Below are 27,983 nucleotides of genomic sequence, written 5' to 3'. Positions count from 1 at the left end.
ATGTGTCGTCATGTTCACTTACTCACCAAAAGGCCCTGCCTCTATATAAAGTGCCCACATCTGCAGATCATCTATTCCAAGGAAGAGGATGGATGTAAGCAGACAACTCATGTTATATCCTGTGTATGAAAATACACATTTTTAAATGGAACAGTTTTTTATATTTTGGGTTTTAATCTAATTTGATATTTTCATTCCAGGAAATGTTTATGGATACCGATTGAGCTCATGAGAATAAACCAAATTTAATGTACTGTACAAGTGTCTAGAACAGCTGCATCTATGTCTTGGTTCTCTTGGCTCTTCATTGCGTGGTCCAGGTCATCCCAATCTCTGCTACTTGTGTGGCTTGTGGGAAGAGAGCTGGGAATCCGGGATGGGCTTCTGTATGTTCAGATGCTGACATGTTCTCATCGGGGTACACCAAGTAGCCAGGGTCTGTTTCAAGATGGAGATGTAATCATTGGTGGTCTTTTTCCTCTTCATTATAAGCCTCCAGCTATAGACCATGACTTCACTCAGCTGCCACACTACAATCCATGTACTGGGTAAAAAACTCTAAGTTACAGTGAATATTGTGATTGCTGTAGAATTAGAGCATACATAGATATAACATAGGAGCAATTGCTACGTTTTTCCCATTGATTTGTACTTGTAGCTGTACAGACATGATTCAAACGAAATCACTAATTTATATTTCATCACTTTATCTCCCTCCTCTCAGTTTAGAATATGTTCCCCTGCAGTACATATATGCTATGGTGTTTGCACTGGAGGAAATCAATCATAGTACAATGCTCCTACCAGGAATCAAGCTGGGCTATCATATTTTTGACAGCTGTGGGCGCCCACCATGGGCTCTCCAGTCAGCACTATCACTCGTTGGTGGAGACAGCACCAGCTGCAACTCTACAAACCCTCCAGATTATTCTAGTGGGAATAGAGAAGAAATTAAAGACAGGAGGGGTAACTCATTCTTTATCTAGCACTTGATCAGAAAACATACAAAAAAAATGTGTCAACAATTTTGCTTTCTACTTCTTCTACTCCTGCTGCAGGATCTTGTTTAATTAAATTAATAATTTCTGTTTTCAGGTGGTCAATCTGTCCCCATGATTATTGGTGGTGATTCATCCATAACAAGCCAAATACTCTCCACAGTGCTGGGGCCACTCTCCATACCTTTCGTGATACCTTTGTTGTGAATGCATCATAAAAACTGTATATAAGCTTTTTAGTATTTTTTTTTTTTAGATAAGTGGAGCCATCTTTACTTGATTTTATATCTTTTACTCTAAGCAAAATTTATGTTTGTGTGTGTGTATGTATCTTTCAGATCAGCGATCTATCCACCTGTCCTTGTCTCAGTGACAGGCTCCAGTATCCAAATTTCTTCAGAACAATTCCCAGTGATATTTACCAAGCACGTGCTGTTGCCCAGCTTGTTATACGCTTCAACTGGACTTGGGTTGGAGCAGTTGTAGCAAACAATAACTATGGCTACATGGCAGTAAAGGTATTTGCATCTTTTATTTCTGTCATTTAGACTACTTAGTCATATCTCTAAAATATACAGTAATAAGTATATTATATAACTACAGTTGCAGTGTAATCATGTAATAGGCTTCTTTCACCTGTATATGTCAGATATTTCAGGAGGAGATTCAGGGAGCAGGTGTCTGCCTGGCATTTGTAGAGACTCTCCAAAGGGAAAATATCATTAGTGATGCCAGACGAGCAGCCCTCACAATTCAAGCCTCAACTGCAAGGGTGATTTTGATCTTCACTTGGTATACAGATGTGAGAGAATTGTTCCTGCAACTCGCCAAACTGAATGTGAGAAGCTGTAATAATATTGCCTATTGCATATAATGCATGCTGCAAAAAAGTTAGAGATTATATTTAAAAACAAAATAAACTTTAAAAATAATTTTCCTTTTGCTTATTAGGTGACTGATAGACAGTTTTTGGCCAGTGATCTGGTCCAAAATTCAGTTACAAGCAAAGTGGCAAACGGTGTTCTTGGTGTTGCCACTAGAAGTTCAGCTATACCTGGATTTGAAAGTTATCTCAGACGTTTACACCCAATTCACCGTCCAGATGATGAGTTCTTAAGAGAATTCTGGGAAGTGGAGTTTGGGTGTAGTCACAGGACCAGGCATCTTCATTTATATTCCTCCTCATTGCTCAGTTCTCCTGTGTCCACACTAAAGTCCAGCCATATATCAAATATTTTAACTTCAAATCCTCCTGTTATGTCTGATCAGAAAGCTTCACTATCACATTGCAATGGGACGGAGTCTCTGAAAAAAGTGCAGAATCTCTTTACAGATGCATCCCAGCTAAGGGTGACATATAATGTCTACCTTGCTGTTTATGCTGCAGCCCATGCCCTCCACAGCCTTCTCTGTCCCATTAAAGACAGCCCTTCTGAAAACAACATCTCCACCTGCTCCTCTCCAAAACAAATCAAGCCCACTGAGGTAAAGTAATCATGAATATCATCCTTTCCCTAAAAAATTAAATAAATATCCATTTGCATTCTTTAGACACTGAACAGGGTTTTGGTCTGACCCATGAGTACCCACAATGCTGTAATTACAACATTTTTATATGTTTCAGTACTGCACTTATCATTGAACTCTAATAACTCTAGTTTCATGATTGTTATAATTTTACAGCTTTTGCAGCACTTGCAAGAAGTGAACTTCACCACACCACAAGACGAAACATTTTACTTTCAAGGAGCCGATATTCCAGCAAAGTATGACCTTGTTAACTGGCAGAAAATGCCTGATGGGACACTAAAAATTACTTTGATTGGTCATGTGGATGGGTTTGCTCTCCATCTTAATGAATCAGCTATTCAGTGGATCACAGGATCCAATCGGGTATTTTATATGAAAATAATGTAAACTGTAATTTGTGCATTTCTTGCCCTTAACTGGAATACACATATTGTGCTTAGAAATAAGCGTTGGCTTATTATTTAGGTGCCTACTTCGGTGTGCAGCGAGATCTGCCCCCCAGGGACCAGAAAGGTCAGCAGGAAAGGAAAACCTCTCTGCTGCTTTGACTGTATTCCATGTGCTGCAGGAGAGATAAGCAATAAAACTGGTAATGGGATTACAATCTAAACATTATCCCTGTTGTGCCTTGGAATATCAGACACCCCTCCTTGTAAATCCATTTGATTTAAAGTCATGTACTTCTGCCATTCTTGTTTGATTTTCCTTTCTCTTCTTCTTTCCTTCTCCACTCTTTTTACTGTTAGGTTCCCTTGACTGTGAGCGTTGTCCCCTAGAGCTCTGGTCTAATGCTAAACATACTGGCTGCATCCCTCGCCAACTTGACTTTCTTGCCTTTAATGAGACTTTGGGAATTACTCTTACTACAGCAGCTGTGACCGGTGTCACTGTGACAACAGTTGTCTTTGTGGTTTTCGTTCGCTACCATCATACACCTGTGGTGAGAAAGAAATGTTCAAAAAAACATTGTGTGCAGTTGCCAAGTGCAGTTTTTTGTTGTTAGGTTTTATTTGACATCTCATGTCAGTTTTTTCTTCAAGATCAAATAATTGACAAAATATTAAAAAAACAGAATTATTCCACATGTGGCTGATATTTTATGACAAAATCCCACGACCCATAACAGCTTTCTTTGTGTTCATCTCTGGTCTCAACAGGATTATGTAACATTTGGGTCCAAACAGTGTGATCAAGAGTCCAAAACTTGAAGCAAGAATGGCAAATACCTCTACTGCATCTGCAAGATTTCCTGGTGAGCTGATATAAGTAGGAACAAAGGCCACCCACACAGCACAGAAGATCAGCATGCTGAATGTGATGAGCTTGGCCTCATTAAAACTATCAGGGAGATTCCTCACCAGGAATGCAATAAGAAAACTAAGGAAAGCCAGCAGACCAATATAGCCCAATAACACTGCAAAACCAACAGTGGACCCAACGGCACACTCATACACTATCTTGTCATTGTGGTATTGGGTGTTCTTATGTGGAGTTGGAGAGGAAGAGACAAGCCAGGTAGTGCAGATGGCTGCTTGAATAGATGTAAGAAACAGAACTGTTCCTCTCTGCTGCATAGCACCAAACCACTTCAGACTGGCTCCCCCTCCTGGCTTGGAGGCTTTGAACACAGCCAGAACAACCATGGTTTTTACCAGGATGCATGAGACACACAACACAAAGCTAATCCCAAATGCTGCATGCCTCATTTGGCATGTCCACAGCCTGGGTCGTCCGATGAACAAAAGTGAACACAGGAAACACAACTTAAGTGACAACAATAGCTGGAAACTAAGTTCTGAATTGCTGGCACGTACTATAGGTGTTCTGCGATGGTAGATAAAGATCCCCAGAACAACAGCACATATAAATGTTCCCAGTAAGGAGGTTGTTGTCAAACAAATACCCAAAGGCTCATGATAGGAGAGAAACTCTGTCTTCTTAGGAACACAGTGGTCACGCTGTGGGTTTGACCAAAAATCCTCTGGACAACTGGTACACTCCAAGGAGTCTGACAAAAAGGGGTTGATGGTGAAATACATCCTATATTTCACAGAAATTAAATCAAATATGTCATACAGAAAGACAAAGACCCACTGCTCTTGTTAGTGATCTTTCCCTCAGAGCAAGGAATGCAGTCAAAACAGCATTCGGGCTCTCTCTTCCTTCTCACCATGTGGGTACCAGGAGGACAGCTCTCACTGCATACTGATCGAGGTGGCTATTTGACATAAAAAATAAATATTTATTGCCTGCTACAATTCTATATACTGTAAATGTCATAAAAGGTACTTGTCAAATAAAAACATATCTAACCTTTTTCGATTCAAAGTTCCAGAAGATTTTGTCTTCATCAAGTATGAGTTCTTCGCCTTTTAAAGCTGTCCTTTTAACCTCACCCACTTTCTGAATTTTAGTGCTTCCATCAGGGAGCCACAACGCATTAATAACATCATAAATTGGTACCACATCACCATTCTCGTCAAATGACACTTGATCGCCAAATGGAGTGGTGAAGGTCACTCTTTCCATGTAATAAACAAGCTGTTTAAAAGGAATGTATAATAAATAAATTACTTTTTGCTCTGAAACTAATTATAGAACGAATGACTTATTCATAGATGGAGTTTAAAGCGATATCACATCTGCCATGGCTCCAGTAACTTTACAGTGCAAACAATGGCAATTTTTCAGTTCAGTAACCAAATATAATATTCTATCTATGGTACCTACATATATAAAGTCATTTTTATCTAAGTCTCAATCAACCAAGGCACATTACTAATAATCCTGTGTAAAAGTTAATGACCTGAAGTTAATAAAATTCTGAAAGCACGCAAAAACAATGTATTCAAAGGTGGAGTGTACAATGATACCACACCTGCCATGGCTCCAGTGACTGCAAAGAGGCACAGCTGTTCCCACTGAAAGGCCCTCTTCCTGGCTTGCACCGCAGCATGTCATCAAGGGAATACGCCAGTGCATAAACAGCTTTGTACACATTATACTCAGGCCGCAGGTTGGAAATGTCCAAGTATTCAGTGCCCACATTTCCTAGATCTTCCTGTCCAGTGCACAGTGCACCTCCACCTTCCAGCCAGCCTGCTGGAGCTGGAGAAAATCTGCACTGAAATGTAAATTCCCAAAACTGATTCACCTGAAATATTTTGAAAAATGTTTGTTACACATTATAAAATATATAATTGTTGTGACTACAACAGTAAAAATGTTCAAGTCTCACCAAGCTATTTCCGTAGCTACTGTTGTGATGTAGATCAGGACGTATTTGCAACAGGAATTCCCTGAGCCCTGGTATTTCTCCTTGACGAATGGTGATACCCAGTGTACCACCCAGGTATGGCATATAGTGAGGTGTTTGGAGCACAGCAGATTCTGTCCAGGCCTCGCTGGCTATCCACTGTAGGCCTGTCACATTTTGCCTTACTACCTGTGATTAGATTAGATCAAATCTATGAAGCAATATTGAACCTCCAACTTCTTTACTGAAACAGTTTTTGATTTTTAAAATGATGATTATTTTTCTGTATTAATTTTTGTACTCACAATGATGCATAATACGTGTTTTACACAATTATGAACAATAATTATGAACACCCTTGTGACTAGTAATTATTAAAGTGTTTTAAAGCGAAACCTCATCCATAAGGTGTATCATGCGACTAGGATCTTCAAAGACAATGACAACTTGAGCTGTAGAGGTTTTCATCACATCAACAATCCTCCGGAGTTCTTCTGTGTCTTTGTCCCAGGGTAAAACCTCAGTGTAGGCCAGGCAACCTTCACCTGACACACTCAGCTCAGACTGAAAGAATCTGGCTGCATGAAGCCCATAATCATTATCACTGACAAGCAGACCTGCCCAAGTCCAGCCGAAATGTTTTAGAATCTGGATCATTGCACGTACCTAATTGAATATAGATGAAAGTGTAAGTGCATTTAAAAGAAGAAACAAAACAAACTTTCAGTGTGTTATCTGTTTATCAGTGTCCACAGAACAGCATTTAAATATAATTGCAATTTAGCTTTATTCTCTGAGACAATACAGAAACGAAATAGAGCACAATTCTCAAAACTAATTATATTATTATTTCTAATATTTTCATATCTTTCTTTGTTCTTCTTTTACACAGATATTGAAACATACTTTTGTTTTTCCATTTTAATTTTGATAACAAATTTTCACCTGGAAAGCATCACTTGGGATTGTCCTAAAGAAGGATGGATACTTTTGACGGTCACTCAGGCAGGAACATGTGGCAAAATAACTCACCTGTGAAAGATACAGACTGTATATTGGAGAGCTATCCACATAGAGATATCTTAACTTTGTCATTATGACTGCATTATTTTTCATTTCAAAAAATGGTTTTACATTTTTAATTAAATCAACGCAATCTAAGAGAACCGTTACATAGTCAAGCAGAAAACTTACCATAGGTACTCTGTACAAACCTAAAACGCTGGAGATTGCAATAGAATTTGTAGTGGACGGATCACCCACAATCCCTACAACTGCAGGATTTCCAAAACATGTATCATCTACTACAATTTGATCCTCTTGACCACTGGCTAATGACAATGCTCCACGGAATCCAATTCCAAGTTCAAAGCAGTTGTCATAAAGAGTGTATCCCAGAGTCACATTTGGTAGCAGGTTTGAGTTTCGGTTGATCTCATCAATAGCAAACGCCATGGTTTGTGCGAGCTTAAATCCTAGGACATACACACTAAGACAAGAAAAGGTTAATTACTAAAAAATATAACACAATACAGATTTTTAAAATATAGGGAAATGAGCACAGTTTGAAAATGTTGCAAAAGTAATAATATTAAAAACAATCAAGGAAAGTGAATAACAATTTAATGCATATATTAATGAAAATACATTGTAAAAAGAAGATGTTTTGTCTAGTTATTTCAGATATAAAATACATATTTATGGTGGGATTAAGGTTAACAGTTTTCTTATTCTATTTTTTTCTTGCTTTTTCCCTGTCTTTGTTACCCATGGCAAGTCGGCTGTTGTGGCTGCGAGGTAAAAGACAGATCAGGAACACTTGAAAAGAAATGGACTTGAAACAGTCCACCCAGAACCACATCTCCAGTTTTGTGCATCTCATTTAGATAAAACTGTCCCTGCAGCTGACAGGACAAAGAAAACTGAGGAGTGGGTAGAGTAGAAGAAACACAGGAATACAGAAAAACAACCAAGACTAAATTGTTTTGCAAAGATGAGCACATGACAGCTTTCTGAATTGTTGAAATCATTAGGTTTTATTGTTTGCCATTCTCTTTTATTGACACGCTGTGTTGTTTAATCTTGCACACCACCCATTAGGGAAGAAGGAGGAGTATATTTCCATTTGAGATTGCTTTGTATCCAGGCAAACTCAAGGAACACTCTGTAAGTAAATTAGTCATCAGTAATAACTCACTGAAGAATTGTCAGAGTAAGTAGTTGTTCAGTAGTCAGTAGTTGTTTCCGTGTGCATATCAAGTGACATAAAAGACAAATAGCAAAAATAACATATCATAATTCATGTACATCAAAGTTCATGTGTAATGTCTCAACAACATCATATTAAAAACTTCAGGTCATATTTGAGTTGAAAGAGAAAACAAAATTTTTGAGGGAACGATGAAAAACATAACAAAAACAAAGTTGCATGAGCATGGGCAGGACACAAAGCTGCAAAGGGCAAAAGGAAAATAGGAAACTTAGTGGATGGGGAAGATTGTCCTGAGGTCAAACTATAATTGAGGGACAGTCCAAGGGGACGGCCCAAACGAGAAACTAGACAGAGAAAATTTTCAGGGCTAATGCATGAATGTGAAACATGGGACAGAGTTCATGGCCATAGGTAAGGGAGGATGTAATGTAAAAAGACCTGTAAATTAAAAACTTGCCCGCTCTCTCTTTACCACAACAGACTGTACAGTGTCTGAATCACTGCATATTTTGCCCAAATCCGTCAGTGAATCTCATGCTCCACTTTCCCCCAAATCGTGTACAAGACCCTAAGACATTTAAATTTCTTCACTTGGGGTTGTAATTTGTCCCAGATGGAGTTGGCATTCCACCTTTTCCGGCTGACAACTTTGGTCTCTGACTTGGAGGTAGTGATTCTCACACTTGGGCGCAAACCACTCCAGTTCAAGTTGGAAGTCACCAGCTGATTAAGCAAACAGTACCACATCATCTGCAAAAGGTAAAGATGAAATCCTGAGGCCATCATAGTGGAGAACATCCACCAGCCTGGACAAACCAAGATATTCTGTCCACACTTGCTCACTTTCTCAAACATCCTTGAGAGGATAAAGAGCTTGTCCAGTTCCACAGCCTGGATGAAAATCTCATTGCTCCTCCTGAATCAGAGGTTCAACTAAGAGATAGAGTTGGATGTCTTGAGACCGGTCTTGGTCTCATCTTGGTCTCGCTGTCTCGGTCTTGCTTTCTCAGATCGACATACAGTGGCTTGCAAAAGTATTTGGCCCCCACTTTGCAGTTATTTATTTGTAAAAAATGTTTGGAATCATGTATGATTTTCGTTCCACTTCTCAAGTGTACACCACTTTGTATTGGTCTTTCACGTGGAATTCCAATAAAATTGATTCATGTTTGTGGCTGTAATGTGACAAAATGTGGAAAAGTTCAAGGGGGCCGAATACTTTTGCAAGCCACTGTAGTGTTCGGGAGATTTGGAGTTAACCATCGGCGGAGCGGGGGGGATAGCTTACTGGGCTTAAGCCATGGTCATTTTTTCAGAAGCCCGGGGTCTTTTGGAGTATAATTTGTTTCATAGTTAGATGCCTGACTGACAACTGTATAAAACAAAAACTACACATAATATTCGAAGCACATAGCGCACAGTCCTAAATTCCGCCTAATTTTGGTATGATCCGAGCTCAGGCACTAGGCGACTGAGCACAGCACTTACGCATGTGAGCGAGGGGGGAGAAGCTGCTGCCTGCGAGTTTGCTGTTGGAGAAGTGCAGCCAGGTAGACAGAGGAGAGGTTAAGTTTGACCAGGTACCAGAGCAAATCATTCGTACTGTACAACTAATGTAAATATGATGGTGTATCACAAAAGATTGATATCAAACTGATCACTTGACCCACATTACGATACTTGCTCTTGAAGTGAATCAATAAATGGCGAAATGAAAAGCCGAACAACAATGCTGTTTTTTTAGAAAGTCTTAGCTTACATGTGTGTTTATTTCATATTTTCAGTTGTTACCCTCCATGGCTAAATAAAGCACTCCAAATCGGTTTCAGATATGTACTGATATACAACATTGTACATAAGGGGCTTCTTTCAAAGAAAAAACTCAGGTAAATGTTATTTTATATATTATGCTTTGTATGTTGTTCAATATATCTCTATGCAAAACAAGAGGAATTTCAATACACAGCAGTATATTCACAGTTTAAACCAGATATTTACATACACTTTAGGGAGAAAACATAAAAACATTTTTTTCTGTTAAACATCAATTTAGAGTAAACTTGTTTTGTTTCAGATAAATAAATGTTGAAATATCTTTTGAATTAGTTAAATGTCATAATAAAGAGAGAGAGAGCTGTCTATTTTAATCACTTTTATCAAATTTAGGAGTATATAGTCACAAAGTTTATTGTTAATTAATAAGAAAACTCCAGACGATTCCATTCTGAGCTTAAGAAGCTTCTGATAGGTTAGTAGAGTCCATGTGAGTAAATTGGTGGCACACCTGTGGATGCATATAAGGCACCCCCAAAACACAGAGCCTGTTTCTGACATGGGAAAATCAACAGATGTCAACCAAAACACCAGGAAAAGAATTGTGGACCTCCATAAGTGTGGCTCAATTTTGAATACAATTTGGGTGCCATTTGCACTTAAGAAATACAGACAATTTCTCTCTTTACTCTTAAATTTAACAAATATGTTTTTATATTTATCAATCTAAAAAAATAAACATTCAGTCTGATTTGATGTTACAATTAAAAAAGTGTTTGTGTTTTTATCTGAAGAGTATGTAAATATCTGGTTCCAACTGTATATTTGATGATGTTGGTGTTTGGCTTGATTGTCCGCACAAAGATCGAGAGAGAGGAACAGAGAGGGAGATGGAGAGGAGAATGAGGACAGAATAGAGATGGAACAAGAGCAGGTGAGACAGACATGTTAGTCAAATGGTTGTTTGGCAAAACTCACCATAACATGTATCTAGTACCTAGTGTAACTTTTTAGATACCATTTGTTACTTTTCAAATTCTATATTTATTAAGTTATGCAGGCTTGTTTGCACAACAAGGCTAAATAATTATATGAACTCTAAATAGTGTACTTTGGTAGAATTAAAAAATAAGTGTAGTGGAGGTCTATGATGACTTTTAGTGCTACTATCATCTAGTTTTGATTCTGGTTCTGTCTTGGTTAAGTCCTAAGTAGTCCTGATTTTGAACTGTTGTAGTCCTGTTTTATTTCCGGATCAGTTCTGGGTCTGGTTGAGTTGGGGTTTAGTCCCTGTGTCTTGATACAGCCCTGATTTTGTTCTGTCTTACTGCTTAATTAAAAAAAACTAGTTTAAGGTGTCCTGCATATGTGATTTTTTTTTTTCCTATATGAAGTCATTCTTTTTTGAACAAAACTCAAAACACAGCCTAATAAATCTTTCAGTCATTTCTAACCCCCCCACCGTCCCCCCCATCCCACATGCCCTTTAGGGCTAAGCCCCGGGTGTATAAAATGTCTGGCTCCGCCTTTGGAGTCAACAGTATCCATGACACACAACATAACGTTCGATAATGTGTCATGCACAAAAGCATCAGCTCTAAGAGCCGTGCTTACAGAGTACTTTGTAGTGAATCAGAAGAGCCGACTCCCATTGAGCGAGAACTGGCTCCTCACTTAATTTCCTTTCGCTGCTCACCTTTCACATAGTGGCTCAGCTATGCTCCAATCCCTCCATATTGTGGCCAATCACAGGCGAGGATATATGATAATATCATTATGTGAAAAACAGAGAGGGTGATGGATGTGACAGTCAAGTGGAGCGTGCATCTGTCCTCTCAGTAAGTGAGCGAGACAGTAGACAGCGGTGAAGAGGGCTGTGCAAGTGCATCGCAGAAACATATAAATATGCTTGAGACCCGTAAACAAAGCAGCATCTGGCTGCAGTTTAAAGACTTTTTTGTCTTGGTCTTGGTCTTGGACTTGGTCTCGTCTTGGACTTGGTCTCGTCTTGACTTGGTCTCGGTCTTGGTCTCATCTCGACTTGGTCTTGGTCTCGGTCTTGTCTTGGTCTCGATACCCTCTGGTCTTGGTCTTGTCTTGGTCTCGGTTTAGGCGGTCTTGACTACAAGTCTACTAAGAGATAAACCCTGCAGTGTCCTGACTTTCACAGTGTCGTGATCCCTCAGCTCAGCTCCATTCACACGTGAAGAAAAAGGCCTAAAATCCAGCCTTTGTGGTAATGTAAGACAATCCTGTGACAGAGTTTAATGCATGTGCTTTTGGTGATAGTTATTCCTTCTTTAACCAAATAAGGGATCTAATCAAAATATAATCAAGAAGAAATCAACACTCTATCCACCTGTTTTTGTCAGGCTCGAGCATCCAAATTTTTTCAGAATACTCCCTGCAGGCTTACTTGTTGTTCCAAGAGTATTTAAAAATAGAATGGGAGGCAGAGCCTTCAGTTTTCAGGCCCCTCTTCTGTGGAACCAGCTTCCACTTTGGATTCGGAAGACAAATACTATCTCTACTTTTAAGATTAGGCTTAAAACTTTCCTTTTTTCTAAATCATATAGTTAAGGCTGGATCAGGTGACCCTGAATCCTCCCTTAGTTATGCTGCAATAGGTGTAGACTTCTGGGGGGTTCCCATGATGCATTGAGTACTTCCTTTTCAGTCACTTTTCTCACTCAACATGTATTAATAGACCTATCTGCTGATTCAGTAAGAGCACTAGATGTTACAGTTCCTGATAATGCATTGCTTTAAATGGAGAGAATATTGAGGGATGGCTGTTATGAGGAAAAGCAGCCCAGAAACTTTACCAGCAGCACACATCGTTGTGTGCCTCAACTTTCGGTCTTTTACCCAAGCTAATCTGCCATTTTTTTCTTCTTCGGTTGGGTTTAGGGATTAAAGATCTGATCTAAATTATCATATTAAAATTTGGGACACTTAGTCAGTGGTGGACCTTGGATTCATCGGGTGTTTCGGTCATTATCACTACACCCTCATCCAAGGAGGCCCCGGAGTGTGTCACTGGCAGTGTTGGGAAGGTTACTTTTAAAATGTATTCCATTACAGAATACCGAATACATGCCCCAAAATGTATTCTGTAACGTATTCCGTTACGTTACTCAATGAGGGTAACGTATTCTGAATACTTTGGATTACTTAATATATTATCATGCTGTTTACAACTACGTGAATGTACTATTGCTGTGATTTATTACTGTTACTGAAGGTCCGCGGCTCCGAACCGTAGTAAAGGGACCTCTGGCTAATACGTCGGGTTCCGTGTCGGGCTCGTAGCTGAAAACTAGCTTTACTTTGTTGTCTGGGTCAACTTTGCTAGCAGAGACAGAGAGAGGCGCTGAAAGGCTGCTCCAACGGAACTTATTTTTTTCCGGAGGAAAACACGAACACAGTGTACAGTCGAGTCTTAATAGCTTACTTACAACTGGGGTCGTCAGGCACTCTTCTTGGCTGCAGTGGTTATTATTATATTTACATGCTTCCAGCTCCCGTTTTTGCTCCGTGACAGCTCGGACTTTTCCTTTCTCTCCCCCCCTCGCTCACAGACACATAACGTGTATGGTAGTCCATTCTCGCTGCAGCACGGACTACACTGCCCATGAGGCTACATTCTTTAGGGCCATGCCTGTAGCATTCTGCCTTTTAGCTTAGCACAACAACAACAACAAAAAAGCGCTCTCTCACCCAGGAAACACGCAGAGAGAGAGAGCGTCACCCTGTAACCATGGCAACCGTAACACTGCCGCCTGGAACAACAGAGCGTAGCTGTCAAACAAACCCAAACAGTCCTGACCCGCGACAATATGAAACAGGAAAGTACCGCCGTGTAATCCATTTATTTCAACAAAGTAACTGTATTCTGAATACCACCTTTTTAAACGGTAACTGTAACGGAATACAGTTACTCATATTTTGTATTCTAAATACGTAACGGCGGTACATGTATTCCGTTACTCCCCAACACTGGTCACTGGTTTATGTTAAATTGTTATTTCTCTTCTTCTTTCTGCTGTTTAGTTTTCTACTGTTTATTTTCTTCTTTTAATTCACTGCAACTGAGAAATAATACTTACCTCTTTAGCATTTATGGAGCCTAGGACACCATAGGTACTATGACCATAGCTACTGAACAACACAGGAAATCATTCCTGCCCGTGGCCATCTCCCTGTACAACTCCTCCATCTAATACACTGTAAACACTGCAATAGTTACACCCTTTTTGTGCATGCTCTTTTCTACTCTGTAATATTCTTTTCAATATTCTTGATATTTATTTATAACCACCTCTGTTAATTCTTGATATTTATAATTGATGATTTGTATATATTAGTGCTATTTCTTAAATTTGTAAAATCTGTAACATATCGTATTGTTGAAATAGTTTAGTGTGTTACTGTTACTGTTTTGGAGCAACTGTATCCGACATAATTGCCTTAGGGATTAATTAAATATTCTGATTCTTAGACCTAACTTAGAGCTTTTATTGTCATTGTGCAGTTTCTTGCACAGTGAAATTGGGTAGCTGGACCAGAAAGGTAAAAAAAAGTAAAGAAAACTATATACAACGAGGGAAAAAAGGAATATATATGTATACATATATGTGAGTAAACTATATACATGGTGTAAGCATAGAAACATTGAAGCAGAAACATTGTGAGGCCATATACAAGGGCTGTTATATAATATAATAAATAAATAAATAAGGGTGGAGGGGCTAAGGTCATAAGGTCTAGGGTGGGGATGGTAATTCCACTGAGATCAAAATATTGCACAACGACCAAAGACCAAAAATATTGCACATGGGCCAAAGATATTGCACAAAACAAGGAAAGACTGAGATATTGCACATGGGATGGCAGCAATATAGTTGATCAATAGCTGCATCAGAATGGTTGTATGGGAGAAGTCTGTTCACACTCTTAGTTTGCATTGCGAGTTCTGACAGCCCACGGGAAGAAGCTATTTTTAGTCTATTTGTTTTGCACCTAATGGATATGAACTTTCTCCAGACGACAGAATGTTGAAGAGGTGTTTGTTAGGATGGAGGTGGTCTTTTATAAGTGCCCTGGCTCTGGAGAGACATCTTGAGCTGGCAATTAAGTCCAGGGAGGAGAGTTGACAGCCGATCACCTTCTCTGCAGTTCTGATGACCCTCTGCAGTCTCTTCTTGTCAGCTGTCAGGGTACCACACAGGGATGGCATGTACCAGCACACTCTCGATTGTGGCTCGGTAGAAGGACACTAGTAGGTCAGTCTGCAGCCTGTTCCATCTCAGAACCCTCAAGAAATGGAGGCGCTGCTGGGCTTTCTTCACTAGGGCTGATGTGTTTGTGGACCAAGATAGGTCCTCAGATATGTGGGTGGCGAGCAGTGTTGGTCAAGTTACTTGAAAAAAGTCATCAGTAACTAATTACTAATTACTTCCCGAAAAAGTAATCCCATTCCTTTACTGATTACTTATTTTCAAAAGTAATTAGCTACTTAGTTACTTTTTTAGTTACTTTTTTTCTTTAAAACATGATTTACACCATGAATAGGTAACAAAGCAATAGATCTTTCAGCCCAATTCTACTTTTTCTGCATAATCCATCATGTAAAATGTAATCAAATGAAAAAGTCTCTTTTTAAAACTTGTTTTATTAGTTTTAATCTTTTAACTTTATGCATCAAGCAAACATTAAATTATATGCAACATTCTCTGACTGGAAGAAATTTGTTTAACATTTAAACCTATTTTCTGCAGATTCCAGCATATAAAATAAAATATTTTTTTGTGTTTACACTCACTCTTTCAAATAGATGCATGTAAAACACAGCAGAAAATAAATAAAATCAAAGACTTAGCGGTCCTGTTGCTCTATTTTCACCTGTATAGCAGGAGTGGGGCAGGTAGAGGTTTGCCCTGGTGCAGGTGTGTCGCAGCGGTCAGTGGAAGGATACGGCAGTTTCTCTGTGAATTTCACATTCCAGCGGTAGCGTATTTGGTGCTTGCTCAGAAGGAATTTTTTCGCTGTAAAAAGAAGTTTTCTTCCCATGCAGTGAACAGTGGACACTAATGTTTTTGTCACTTTTTACAGACTCAAACTCAAAGTACGGTCAGTATTTCCACGCTTTAAACGCTGCATGCTCATACTCTGTCCCACACTCGTTATATTATCCATTTTTGATATGCACACAGCTGTTTTCACGAACCTCGCACTCGCTTACGTCATTGTCATGAGACACTATCACAAAAAAAATCACGGTTTTAGTAACGCAGTAACGCAGCGTGCTTACGGGAAAGTAACAGTAATCTAATTGCCTTTTTTGCAATAGTAATCCCTTACTTTACTCGTTACTTGAAAAAAGTAATCGGAATACAGTAACGCGTTACTGCCCATCTCTGGTGCCGAGGAACTTAAAGGAGGGCACCCTCTCCACATAGTCACCTTTTATGGATAGGGGAGGGGGATCAGTTCTTGTTTTGCGGAAGTCCATGACCACGTCCTCGGTTTTCTTGATGTTTAGGGTGAGGTTACTGTAGTTAGACCATTCTGTCAGTCGCTGGACCTCATCTCTGTAGGCGGTGTCATCATCGTTGGTGATGAGCCCCATCAGAGTGGTGTCGTCTTCAAATTTGATGATGATGTTGCAGGGGTGCATGGGGGTGCAGTCACTGGTGTAGATGGTGTGTAGGAGTGGACTCAGCACACATCCCTGTGGTGAGCCAGTGCTGAGTGACAGGGTGGATGATCTCTGGTTGCCAGCCATGACTGATTGTGAACGGTCTGTGAGAAAGTTTTTGATCCATGCACATGTGGAGGGGGGGAAGTCCAAGTTTACCACCTTGGCTATAAGAATGTCTGGGATGATGGTATTGAAGGCCGAGCTGAAGTCAATGAAGAGCATCCTTACTGATGTCCCAGTAAGGCAGTTCTTTATGTGTTTTAGGACCAGCTTCTTGAAGCACTTTGCAACCACTGGAGTCAGTGTGATGGGTCTGTAGTCACTGAGGCTACTGATGGTGGGGGATTTGGGGACTGGGACTATTGTTGCTGATTTCAGGCATTGAGGGACAGTGGCATGTGACAGGGAGAGGTTGAATAGTCTGGTGAACCGAGGAGGCAGCTGGACAGCGCAGGCTTTGAGCACTCTAACAGGTAAGGGCTAGCAGCTTTCCTCTGATTTACTGCTCTGAACACGTTGCGAACCTGGTGTTCTTGGAGGCTAAATGTGTGAGGGCTGTGCTCAGAGGAGGCTGTGGGCAGGGTGGTGTGCATGGTGGGGGTGACTGCAGTTTTCTTGAAGCAGGCAAAGAAGAGGTTATGTTCCTCTGCTAATGAGATGTCCATGTTATCTGTATTTTTCCCATTGCCCTTGTAATTGGTGATGTGTTTCAGGCCCTCCCATACCTTTCTGGAGTTGTTATCAGAGAGGTGATCTGATAGCTTGTTTGAGATGTCCAGTTTTGCTGCTCTGATGCCTTTTTTAAGGTCTGCTCTTGCTCTGCTGTACATGTCCTGGCCCCCAGATTTGTATGGCGAGTTGCGTGCCTTTAACAATGCCTGAACCTTACTTGTCATCCAGGTTTTATGGTTGGGGTAGACCTTTTCCGTGGAGACAGTGTCCATGCAGTGCGTGACGTAACCCAGCACTGCGGATGTGTGAGTCTCTAGGCCATCATGTTCAAAGACAGTCCACTCTGTGAGGGCAAAAGAGTCCTGCAATTGAGCAAGAGCTTCCTCAGAAAAGGGGCTAATGGTTCTGATGGTGGGCTTTGTTCTTTTCCTGAGTGGTGTGTATGCCAGGACGATTAGCAGAGAGAAGTGGTCGGACATACTCAGGTGGGAGAGGGGAAAAGATCTGGAGGCTTGCTTAATATTTGAGTAAACATGGTCCAAGGTGTTATTCCCTCTCGTAGGGCATTTCACATGTTGAACAAATTTAGGCAGCACAGTTCTTAAGCATGCTTTGTTGAAATCCCCTGCAATGATGTGTACTCCCTCTGGATATGTCCATTGCTTTTTGGAGATTGTGTCGTGCAGGTAGGCAAGGGCTGAGCTAGCATTAGCGTCTGGTGGTAAGTAGACTGCTGTTATTAGCACTGCAGGCAGTTCTCTGGGCAAGTAGAAGGGTCTGTACATGACAGACATTGCCTCTATGTCCGGGGAGCAGACTGTGGTGATGATCTTAATGTTTGTGCACCAGTTGTTATGTGTGTAAATGGACAAACCTCCTCCTCTGCTTTTCCCCGCTGTAGTCTTTCTGTCGCTGCGGTGCATTGTGTGACCTGATAGCTCCATCGAGGCTACGGGAATTCCCTCTCGTAGCCATGTCTCTGTGACAACCAGGACACAACAGTCGCGTACAAGTGGCTGTGCAGTGAGAAGTAGCTTCAGTTCGTCTATTTTTTTGACGACCGACCGTGCGTTGGTCAGGAAGGTGCTCAGGAGCAGTAGTTTGAAAGGCTGCTTCTTTAGCATAGCTAGCAGGCCCGACCGGCACTCCTGCTTTTGTTTGCGTTCCTTCCGCCATCTGCATTTCTTGGCAGACTCGATAAGAATCCACAGAGCACCGAATTTTCTCACTATCTCCAGGGGGATGTTGTGCATCCTCTGATAATCACTGGTAATGGGGATCTGGCTGTTGTATCCAATGTTGCATAATTCCAGATGGCTGTAGATAAATTTGGCTTTACAGTAAGAAAAACTAAAGGAAAAGAAAAAGTGTAGAAACAAAAAAGAAAAGCACCTAAGTGGAGAGCATAGAGCCGCCATCTTGCATTACTCCCAGTTCTCATTGGGAGATAAACTCTCTGGATGACACGCTTCTTAGAGTCTGTTTGGAGAGACCTTCTAGCAAACTGTTGGAGAGCCTTGTGTGTCTGGGAGCCTGGAATTGTCACTACAGTTAAGTTCTGATTGTAGCACATTTTTAAATGGAAACAAACTGCACTGAAGTTTGAAAGTTAAGACCTGTATTTGAGTCCTGCCTGAGTTGTTTTCTTGAAATGGTCAACATGGTTTTGATCACCATCAGTTCAAGACAGACCAAATATACAAGAATATAGAGTAAAACTGCTAAATGAATTCAAGTTGAAAGCTTAGTTTATTAAAATAATTTCAATTACATTTAATTTTCATAATAGGTTAACTTTGCAGTGGAGTGTAACAAAGTCAATGTTTATCTTTGAAAAGTCTGGTTGTTTTGTATGTGAACTGCATTTTAAAAGAACAACAACAAAAATGACTAAATAACTGTCTTCAATATTTAACATTTGTTCATTTTAATTGTTTATTTAATTTTTGGTCAATAGAATGCAAATTAAAAAAAACACTTTTTTGACTTGAACTGAAAATTTTATGAAACAATGCCACGACCCATAACAGCTTTCTTTGTGTTCATCTCTGGTCTCAACAGGATTATGTAACATTTGGGTCCAAACAGTGTGATCAACAGTCCAAAACTTGAAGCAAGAATGGCAAATACCTCCACTGCATCTGCAAGATTTCCTGGTGAGCTGACATAAGCAGGAACAAAGGCCACCCACACAGCACAGAAGATCAGCATGCTGAATGTGATGAGTTTGGCCTCATTAAAACTGTCAGGGAGATTCCTCACCAGGAATGCAATTAGAAAACTGAGGAAAGCCAGCATGCCAATATAGCCCAATAACACTGCAAAACCAACAGTTGACCCAACGGCACACTCATACACTATCTTGTCATTGTGGTATTGGGTGTTCTTATGTGGAGTTGGAGAGGAAGAGACAAGCCAGGTAGTGCAGATGGCTGCCTGAATAGCTGTAAGAAACAGTACTGTTCCTCTCTGCTGCATAGCACCAAACCACTTCAGACTGGCTCCCCCTCCTGGCTTGGAGGCTTTGAACACAGCCAGAACAACCATGGTTTTTACCAGGATGCATGAGACACACAACACAAAGCTGATCCCAAATGCTGCATGCCTGAGTTGACATGTCCACATCCTGGGTCGTCCAATGAACAAAAGTGAACACAGGAAACACAACTTAAGTGACAACAATAGCTGGAAACTAAGTTCTGAATTGTTGGCACGTACTATAGGTGTTGTGCGATGGTAGATAAAGATCCCCAGAACAACAGCACATATAAATGTTCCCAGTAAGGAGATTGCTGTCAAACAAATACCCAAAGGCTCATGATAGGAGAGAAACTCTGTCTTCTTAGGAACACAGTGGTCACGCTGTGGGTTTGACCAAAAATCCTCTGGACAACTGGTACACTCCAAGGAGTCTGACAAAAAGGGGTTGATGGTGAAATGCATACTATATTTCACAGAAATTAAATCAAATATGTCATACAGAAAGACAAAGACCTACTGCTCTTGTTAGTGATCTTTCCCTCAGAGCAAGGAATGCAGTCAAAACAGCATTCGGGCTCTCTCTTCCTTCTCACCATGTGGGTACCAGGAGGACAGCTCTCACTGCATACTGATCGAGGTGGCTATTTGACATAAAAAATAAATATTTATTGCCTGCTACAATTCTATATACTGTAAATGTCATAAAAGGTACTTGTGAAATAAAAACATATCTAACCTTTTTGGATTCAAAGTTCCAGAAGATTTTGTCTTCATCAAGTATGAGTTCCTCACCTTTTAAAGCTGTCCTTTTAACCTCACCCACTTTCTGAATTTTAGTGCTTCCATCAGGGAGCCACAACGCATTAATAACATCATAAATTGGTACCACATCACCATTCTCTTCAAATGATACTTGATCGCCAAATGGAGTGGTGAAGTTCACTCTTTCCATGTAATAAACAAGCTGTTTAAAAGGAATGTATAATAAATAAATTCCTTTTTGCTCCGAAACTAATTACAGAAAGAATGTTTTATTCATAGATGTAGTTTAAAGTGATATCACATCTGCCATGGCTCCAGTAACTTTACAGTGCAAGCAATGGCAATTTTTCAGTTCAGTAATCAAATATAATATTCTATCTATGGTACCTACATATATAAAGTCATTTTTATCTAAGTCTCAATCAACCAGGGCACATTACTAATAATCCTGTGTAAAAGATAATGACCTGAAGTTAATAAAATTCTGAAAGCACGCAAAAACAATGTATTCAAAGGTGGAGTGTACAATGATACCACACCTGCCAAGGCTCCAGTGACTGCAAAGAGGCACAGCTGTTCCCACTGAAAGGCCCTCTTCCTGGCTTGCACCGCAGCATGTCATCAAGGGAATACGCCAGTGCATAAACAGCTTTGTACACATTATACTCAGGCCGCAGGTTGGAAATGTCCAAGTATTCAGTGCCCACATTTCCTAGATCTTCCTGTCCAGTGCATAGTGCACCTCCACCTTCCAGCCAGCCTGCTGGAGCTGGAGAAAATCTGCACTGAAATGTAAATTCCCAAAACTGATTCACCTGAAATATTTTGAAAAATGTTTGTTACACATTATAAAATATATAATTGTTGTGACACATCCACACATACACAGTAAAAATGTTCAAGTCTCACCAAGCTATTTCCGTAGCTACTGTTGTGATGTAGATCAGGACGTATTTGTAACAGGAATTCCCTGAGCCCTGGTATTTCTCCTTGACGAATGGTGATACCCAGTGTACCACCCAGGTATGGCATATAGTGAGGTGTTTGGAGCACAGCAGATTCTGTCCAGGCCTCGCTGGCTATCCACTGTAGGCCTGTCACATTCTGCCTTACTACCTGTGAATTAAATTAGAGCAAATCTATGAAGTAATATTGAACCTCTAACTTCTTTACTGAAACAGTTTTTGATCTTTAAAATGAATTCTGAATGAGGACATTTTTGTAATTATTTCTGTACTGACAATGATACGTAATACGTGTTTTACACAATATAATTATGAAAACCTCTGTAACTAGTAATCATTGAAGTGTTTTAAAGCGAAACCTCATCCATAAGGTGTATCATGCGACTAGGATGTTCAAAGACAATGACAACTCGAGCTGTAGAGGTTTTCATCACATCAACAATCCTCCGGAGTTCTTCTGTGTCTTTGTCCCAGGGTAAAACCTCTGTGTAGGCCAGGCAACCTTCACCAGACACACTCAGCTCAGACTGAAAGAATCTGGCTGCATGAAGCCCATAATCATCATCAGTGACAAGAAGACCTGCCCAAGTCCAGCCGAAATGCTTTAGAATCTGGATCATTGCACGTACCTAAGTGAATATAGATGAAAGTGTAAGTGCATTTAAAAGAAGAAACAAAACAAACTTTCAGTGCGTTATCTGTTTATCAGTGTCCACAGAACAGCATTTAAATATAATTGCAATTTAGCTTTATTCTCTGAGACAATACAGAAACGAAATAGAGCACAATTCTCAAAACTAATTATATTATTATTTCTATATATAGAAATAATATCTTATCTTTCTTTGTTCTTCTTTTACACAGATATGTTTTTCCATTTTAATTTTGATAACAAATTTTCACCTGGAAAGCATCACTTGGGATCGTTCTAAAGAAGGATGGATACTTTTGACGGTCACTCAGGCAGGAACATGTGGCAAAATAACTCACCTGTGAAAGATACAGACTGTATATTGGAGAGCTATCCACATAGAGATATCTTAACTTTGTCATTATGACTGCATTATTTTTCATTTCATAAAATGGTTTTACATTTTCAATTAAATCAACGCAATCTAAGACAACCGTTACATAGTCAAGCAGAAAACTTACCATAGGTACTCTGTACAAACCTAAAACGCTGGAGATTGCAATAGAATTTGTAGTGGACGGATCACCCACAATCCCTACAACTGCAGGATTTCCAAAACATGTATCATCTACTACAATTTGATCCTCTTGACCACTGGCTAATGACAATGCTCCACGGAATCCAATTCCAAGTTCAAAGCAGTTATCATAAAGAGTGTATCCCAGAGTCACATTTGGTAGCAGGTTTGAGTTTCTGTTGATCTCATCAATAGCAAACGCCATGGTTTGTGCGAGCTTAAATCCTAGGACATACACACTAAGACAAGAAAAGGTAATTACTAAAAAATATAACACAATACAGATTTTTAAAATATAGGAAAATGAGCACAGTTTGAAAATGTTGCAAAAGTAATACTATTATGAACAATCAAGGAAAGTGAATAACAATTTAATACATATATTAATGAAAATACATTTTTAAAAAGAAGATGCATTGTGTAGTTATTTCAGATATAAAATACATATTTATGGTGGGATTAAGTTTGACAGTTTTCTTATTCTATTTTTTTCTTGCTTTTTCCCTGTCTTTGTTACCCATGGCAAGTCGGCTGTTGTGGCTGCGAGATAAAAGACAGATCAGGAACACTTGAAAAGAAATGGACTTGAAACAGTCCACCCAGAGCCACATCTCCAGTTTTGTGCATCTCATTTAGATAAAACTGTCCCTGCAGCTGACAGGACAAAGAAAACTGAGGAGTGGGTAGAGTAGAAGAAACACAGGAATACAGAAAAACAACCACGACTAAATTGTTTTGCAAAGATGAGCACATGACAGCTTTCTGAATTGTTGAAATCATTAGGTTTTATTGTTTGCCATTCTCTTTTATTGACATGCTGTGTTGTTTAATCTTGCACACCACCCATTAGGGAAGAAGGAGGAGTATATTTCCATTTGAGATTGCTTTGTATCCAGGCAAACTCAGGGAACACTCTGTAAGTAAATTAGTCATCAGTAATAACTCACTGAAGAATTGTCAGAGTAAGTAGTTGTTCAGTAGTCAGTAGTTGTTTCCGTGTGCATATCAAGTGACATAAAAGTCAAATAGCAAAAATAACATATCATAATTCATGTACATCAAAGTTCATGTGTAATGTCTCAACAACATCATATTAAAAACTTCAGGTCATATTTGAGTTGAAAGAGAAAACAAAATTTTTGAGGGAACGATGAAAAACATAACAAAAACAAAGTTGCATGAGCATGGGCAGGACACAAAGCTGCAAAGGGCAAAAGGAAAATAGAAAACTTAGTGGATGGGGAAGATTGTCCTGAGGTCAAACTATAATTGAGGGACAGTCCAAGGGGACGGCCCAAACGAGAAACTAGACAGAGAAAAATTTCAGGGCTAATGCATGAATGTGAAACATGGGACAGAGTTCATGGCCATAGGTAAGGGAGGATGTAATGTAAAAAGACCTGTAAATTAAAAACTTGCCCGCTCTCTCTTTACCACAACAGACTGTACAGTGTCTGCATCACTGCATATTTTGCCCAAATCCGTCAGTGAATCTCATGCTCCACTTTCCCCCAAATCGTGTACAAGACCCTAAGACATTTAAATTCCTTCAATTGGGGTAGTAATTTGTCCCAGATGGAGTTGGCATTCCACCTTTTCCGGCTGACAACTTTGGTCTCTGACTTGGAGGTAGTGATTCTCACACTTGGGCGCAAACCACTCCAGTTCAAGTTGGAAGTCACCAGCTGATTAAGCAAACAGTACCACATCATCTGCAAAAGGTAAAGATGAAATCCTGAGGCCATCATAGTGGAGAACATCCACCAGCCTGGACAGACCAAGATATTCTGTCCACACTTGCTCACTTTCTCAAACATCCTTGAGAGGATAAAGAGCTTGTCCAGTTCCACAGCCTGGATGAAAATCTCATTGTTCCTCCTGAATCAGAGGTTCAACTAAGAGATAGAGTTGGATGTCTTGAGACCGGTCTTGGTCTCATCTTGGTCTCGCTGTCTCGGTCTTGCTTTCTCAGATCGACATACAGTGGCTTGCAAAAGTATTTGGCCCCCACTTTGCAGTTATTTATTTGTAAAAAATGTTTGGAATCATGTATGATTTTCGTTCCACTTCTCAAGTGTACACCACTTTGTATTGGTCTTTCACGTGGAATTCCAATAAAATTGATTCATGTTTGTGGCTGTAATGTGACAAAATGTGGAAAAGTTCAAGGGGGCCGAATACTTTTGCAAGCCACTGTAGTGTTCGGGAGATTTGGAGTTAACCATCGGCGGAGCGGGGGGGATAGCTTACTGGGCTTAAGCCATGGTCATTTTTTCAGAAGCCCGGGGTCTTTTGGAGTGTAATTTGTTTCATAGTTAGATGCCTGACTGACAACTGTATAAAACAAAAACTACACATAATATTCGAAGCACATAGCGCACAGTCCTAAATTCCGCCTAATTTTGGTATGATCCGAGCTCAGGCACTAGGCGACTGAGCACAGCACTTACGCATGTGAGCGAGGGGGGAGAAGCTGCTGCCTGCGAGTTTGCTGTTGGAGAAGTGCAGCCAGGTAGACAGAGGAGAGGTTAAGTTTGACCAGGTACCAGAGCAAATCATTCGTACTGTACAACTAATGTAAATATGATGGTGTATCACAAAAGATTGATATCAAACTGATCACTTGACCCACATTACGATACTTGCTCTTGAAGTGAATCAATAAATGGCGAAATGAAAAGCCGAACAACAATGCTGTTTTTTTAGAAAGTCTTAGCTTACATGTGTGTTTATTTCATATTTTCAGTTGTTACCCTCCATGGCTAAATAAAGCACTCCAAATCGGTTTCAGTTATGTACTGATATACAACATTGTACATAAGGGGCTTCTTTCAAAGAAAAAACTCAGGTAAATGTTATTTTATATATTATGCTTTGTATGTTGTTCAGTATATTTCTATGCAAAACACGAGAAATTTCAATACACAGCAGTATATTCACAGTTTAAACCAGATATTTACATACACTTTAGGGAGAAAACATAAAAACATTTTTTACTGTTAAACATCAATTTAGAGTAAACTTGTTTTGTTTCAGATAAATAAATATTGAAATATCTTTTGAATTAGTTAAATGTCATAATAAAGAGAGAGAGAGCTGTCTATTTTAATCACTTTCATCAAATTTAGGAGTATATATTCACAAAGTTTATTGTTAATTAATAAGAAAACTCCAGACGATTCCATTCTGAGCTTAAGAAGCTTCTGATAGGTTAGTAGAGTCCATGTGAGTAAATTGGTGGCACACCTGTGGATGCATATAAGGCACCCCCAAAACACAGAGCCTGTTTCATTGACATGGGAAAATCAAGAGATGTCAACCAAAACACCAGGAAAAGAATTGTGGACCTCCATAAGTGTGGCTCAATTTTGAATACAATTTGGGTGCCATTTGCACTTAAGAAATACAGACAATTTCTCTCTTTACTCTTAAATTTAACAGATATGTTTTTATATTTATCAATCTAAAAAAATAAACATTTAGTCTGATTTGATGTTACAATTAAAAAAGTGTTTGTGTTTTTATCTGAAGAGTATGTAAATATCTGGTTCCAACTGTATATTTGATGATGTTGGTGTTTGGCTTGACTGTCAGCACAAAGAGGGAGAGAGAGGAACAGAGAGGGAGATGGAGAGGAGAATGAGGACAGAATAGAGATGGAACAAGAGCAGGTGAGACAGACATGTTAGTCAAATGGTTGTTTGGCAAAACTCACCATAACATGTATCTAGTACCTAGTGTAACTTTTTAGATACCATTTGTTACTTTTCAAATTCTATATTTATTAAGTTATGCAGGCTTGTTTGCACAACAAGGCTAAATAATTATATGAACTTTTCTGAATCTAAATAGTGTACTTTGGCAGAATTAAAAAATAAGTGTAGTGGAGGTCTATGATGACTTTTAGTGCTACTATCATCTAGTTTTGATTCTGGTTCTGTCTTGGTTAAGTCCTAAGTAGTCCTGATTTTGAACTGTTGTAGTCCTGTTTAATTCCGGATCAGTTCTGGGTCTGGTTGAGTTGGGGTTTAGTCCCTGTGTTTTGATACAGCCCTGATTTTGTTCTGCCTTGCTGCTTAATTAAAAAAACTAGTTTAAGATAATAATGGTATTCCAATTCTCATGTTAAGGTCCGGGCTAACAATTCAGACCTGAGCTTCCTGCTTCTTGTGTCAATCAAGCTCTGCTTCCTGTGCTCGCTCGTGTTCATTGGTCGCCCATCAGACTGGTCTTGTCGTTTCCAGCAGGCAGCTTTCGGAATCAGCTTTGTGCTTTGTGTGTCCTGCCTCAAAGTCAAGACCATTGTGGTTCTGGCAGCGTTTCGCTCAGCTCGGCCTGGTGCTGAAGCCTTAATGAAGTGGTTTGGTCCAGGTCAACAGAGAGGAAGCGTCTTCTTCTTCACCTGTGTGCAGGTTCGACATGCACTTTTTGAAACCATAAACCATTACTCTTTATGGGATTTACAGAAATTAGCTTGATTTTGTACAATGCTTCTCCATCAAGGTTATCATCTGCATTATTTGGCTATCAATCAGCCCCCCTGTTCCCAAATCTGACCTGGATGTCCCAGGGTTAAAGGTTACTCTGAAGTGTGCCACTGCCTCTGTGGTGGGTTTCTCTCTGGTATTGGGCTACATTGGACTACTGGGCTGCACCAGTTTCCTCTTGGCTTTTCTTGCCAGAAAACTTCCAGACAACTTTAATGAGGCCAAGCTGATCACCTTCAGCATGCTGATTTTCTGTGCTGTTTGGGTGGCTTTTGTTCCTGCCTATGTCAGTTCTCCTGGAAAATATGCAGTTGCTGTTGAGATTTTTGCCATCCTTGCCTCTAGCTATGGTTTGCTGTTCTGCATATTTGCTCCAAAGTGCTTCATCATTCTTTTGAGGCCTGAGAAAAACACTAAGAAACATCTGATGGGTAGATAGGTAAGCAAATGTAACCATTGCCACTGTAATTCAACGTTTTAAAATTTTTTATCAGCTGGAATACATTCATTTTATTTATCTGGTCATATACCATTAAAAAAATATATATAATTGTTTATTTTCTTATTAAGTTGTGACATATCCTAAATCTCTATGACAGAGCTCCATTTTATGTCACTATCTGTTAGCTATTATGATTGTTTACTAAGCTATATGAAATCAGAAATGTTCTCCTAGACATGAATTGACAAAATATACCAGGCTGTCAAAGCAAATAAAAACACAATTTCTTAAAATATATTTTTATTTTACTCTTTTGAAAAAATCTTTATTATACCTATTTGACAACAATTGCACGTTCATAAAATTAAAACAACATTATAAAAGAAGTCCAATGTTGTGTTGTTTTTACTTTGTAGCAGTACAAATGTTTCATTAATTTTGAGAACTAAGAATTTTAAATGCTTTCATTATTCTATAAAGACATCCAGTTTAAT

The 27,983-nt window shown here is 39.6% G+C and overlaps 3 protein-coding genes across 3 annotated transcripts; 1 reads left to right on the top strand and 2 right to left on the bottom strand.

The window, feature by feature from the left end:
- LOC134640637 (extracellular calcium-sensing receptor-like) lies at nucleotides 1-27,486 on the top strand. Its single transcript, XM_063492545.1, has 12 exons — nucleotides 1-94; nucleotides 263-548; nucleotides 725-933; nucleotides 1,096-1,187; nucleotides 1,337-1,516; nucleotides 1,648-1,836; nucleotides 1,950-2,483; nucleotides 2,682-2,891; nucleotides 2,994-3,117; nucleotides 3,275-3,468; nucleotides 26,691-26,972; nucleotides 27,064-27,486. The coding sequence occupies exons 1-12, from the start codon at nucleotides 1-3 to the stop codon at nucleotides 27,484-27,486; spliced, it is 2,817 nt and encodes a 938-aa protein (XP_063348615.1).
- On the bottom strand, nucleotides 3,626-7,691 carry LOC135933779 (extracellular calcium-sensing receptor-like). Its single transcript, XM_065471952.1, has 9 exons — nucleotides 7,552-7,691; nucleotides 6,979-7,273; nucleotides 6,730-6,816; nucleotides 6,181-6,450; nucleotides 5,767-5,973; nucleotides 5,407-5,682; nucleotides 4,842-5,069; nucleotides 4,623-4,746; nucleotides 3,626-4,536 (listed from the first exon to the last, which is right to left on the bottom strand). Exons 1-9 carry the CDS (start codon nucleotides 7,659-7,661, stop codon nucleotides 3,626-3,628), a joined length of 2,508 nt encoding a protein of 835 aa, XP_065328024.1. The 5' UTR covers nucleotides 7,662-7,691.
- Nucleotides 19,146-23,217, bottom strand: LOC134641537 (extracellular calcium-sensing receptor-like). The gene is made up of 9 exons (XM_063494012.1): nucleotides 23,078-23,217; nucleotides 22,505-22,799; nucleotides 22,256-22,342; nucleotides 21,712-21,981; nucleotides 21,297-21,503; nucleotides 20,927-21,202; nucleotides 20,362-20,589; nucleotides 20,143-20,266; nucleotides 19,146-20,056 (listed from the first exon to the last, which is right to left on the bottom strand). Exons 1-9 carry the CDS (start codon nucleotides 23,185-23,187, stop codon nucleotides 19,146-19,148), a joined length of 2,508 nt encoding a protein of 835 aa, XP_063350082.1. The 5' UTR covers nucleotides 23,188-23,217.
- Nucleotides 27,487-27,983: the final 497 nt, after the last annotated feature.

This window comes from Pelmatolapia mariae, linkage group LG14 (assembly GCF_036321145.2).
Source record: "Pelmatolapia mariae isolate MD_Pm_ZW linkage group LG14, Pm_UMD_F_2, whole genome shotgun sequence".
Classification (NCBI taxonomy): Eukaryota; Metazoa; Chordata; class Actinopteri; order Cichliformes; family Cichlidae; genus Pelmatolapia; species Pelmatolapia mariae.
Note: the sequence above shows the minus strand (reverse complement) of the source record. Positions and strands in the feature narration are given on the sequence as shown.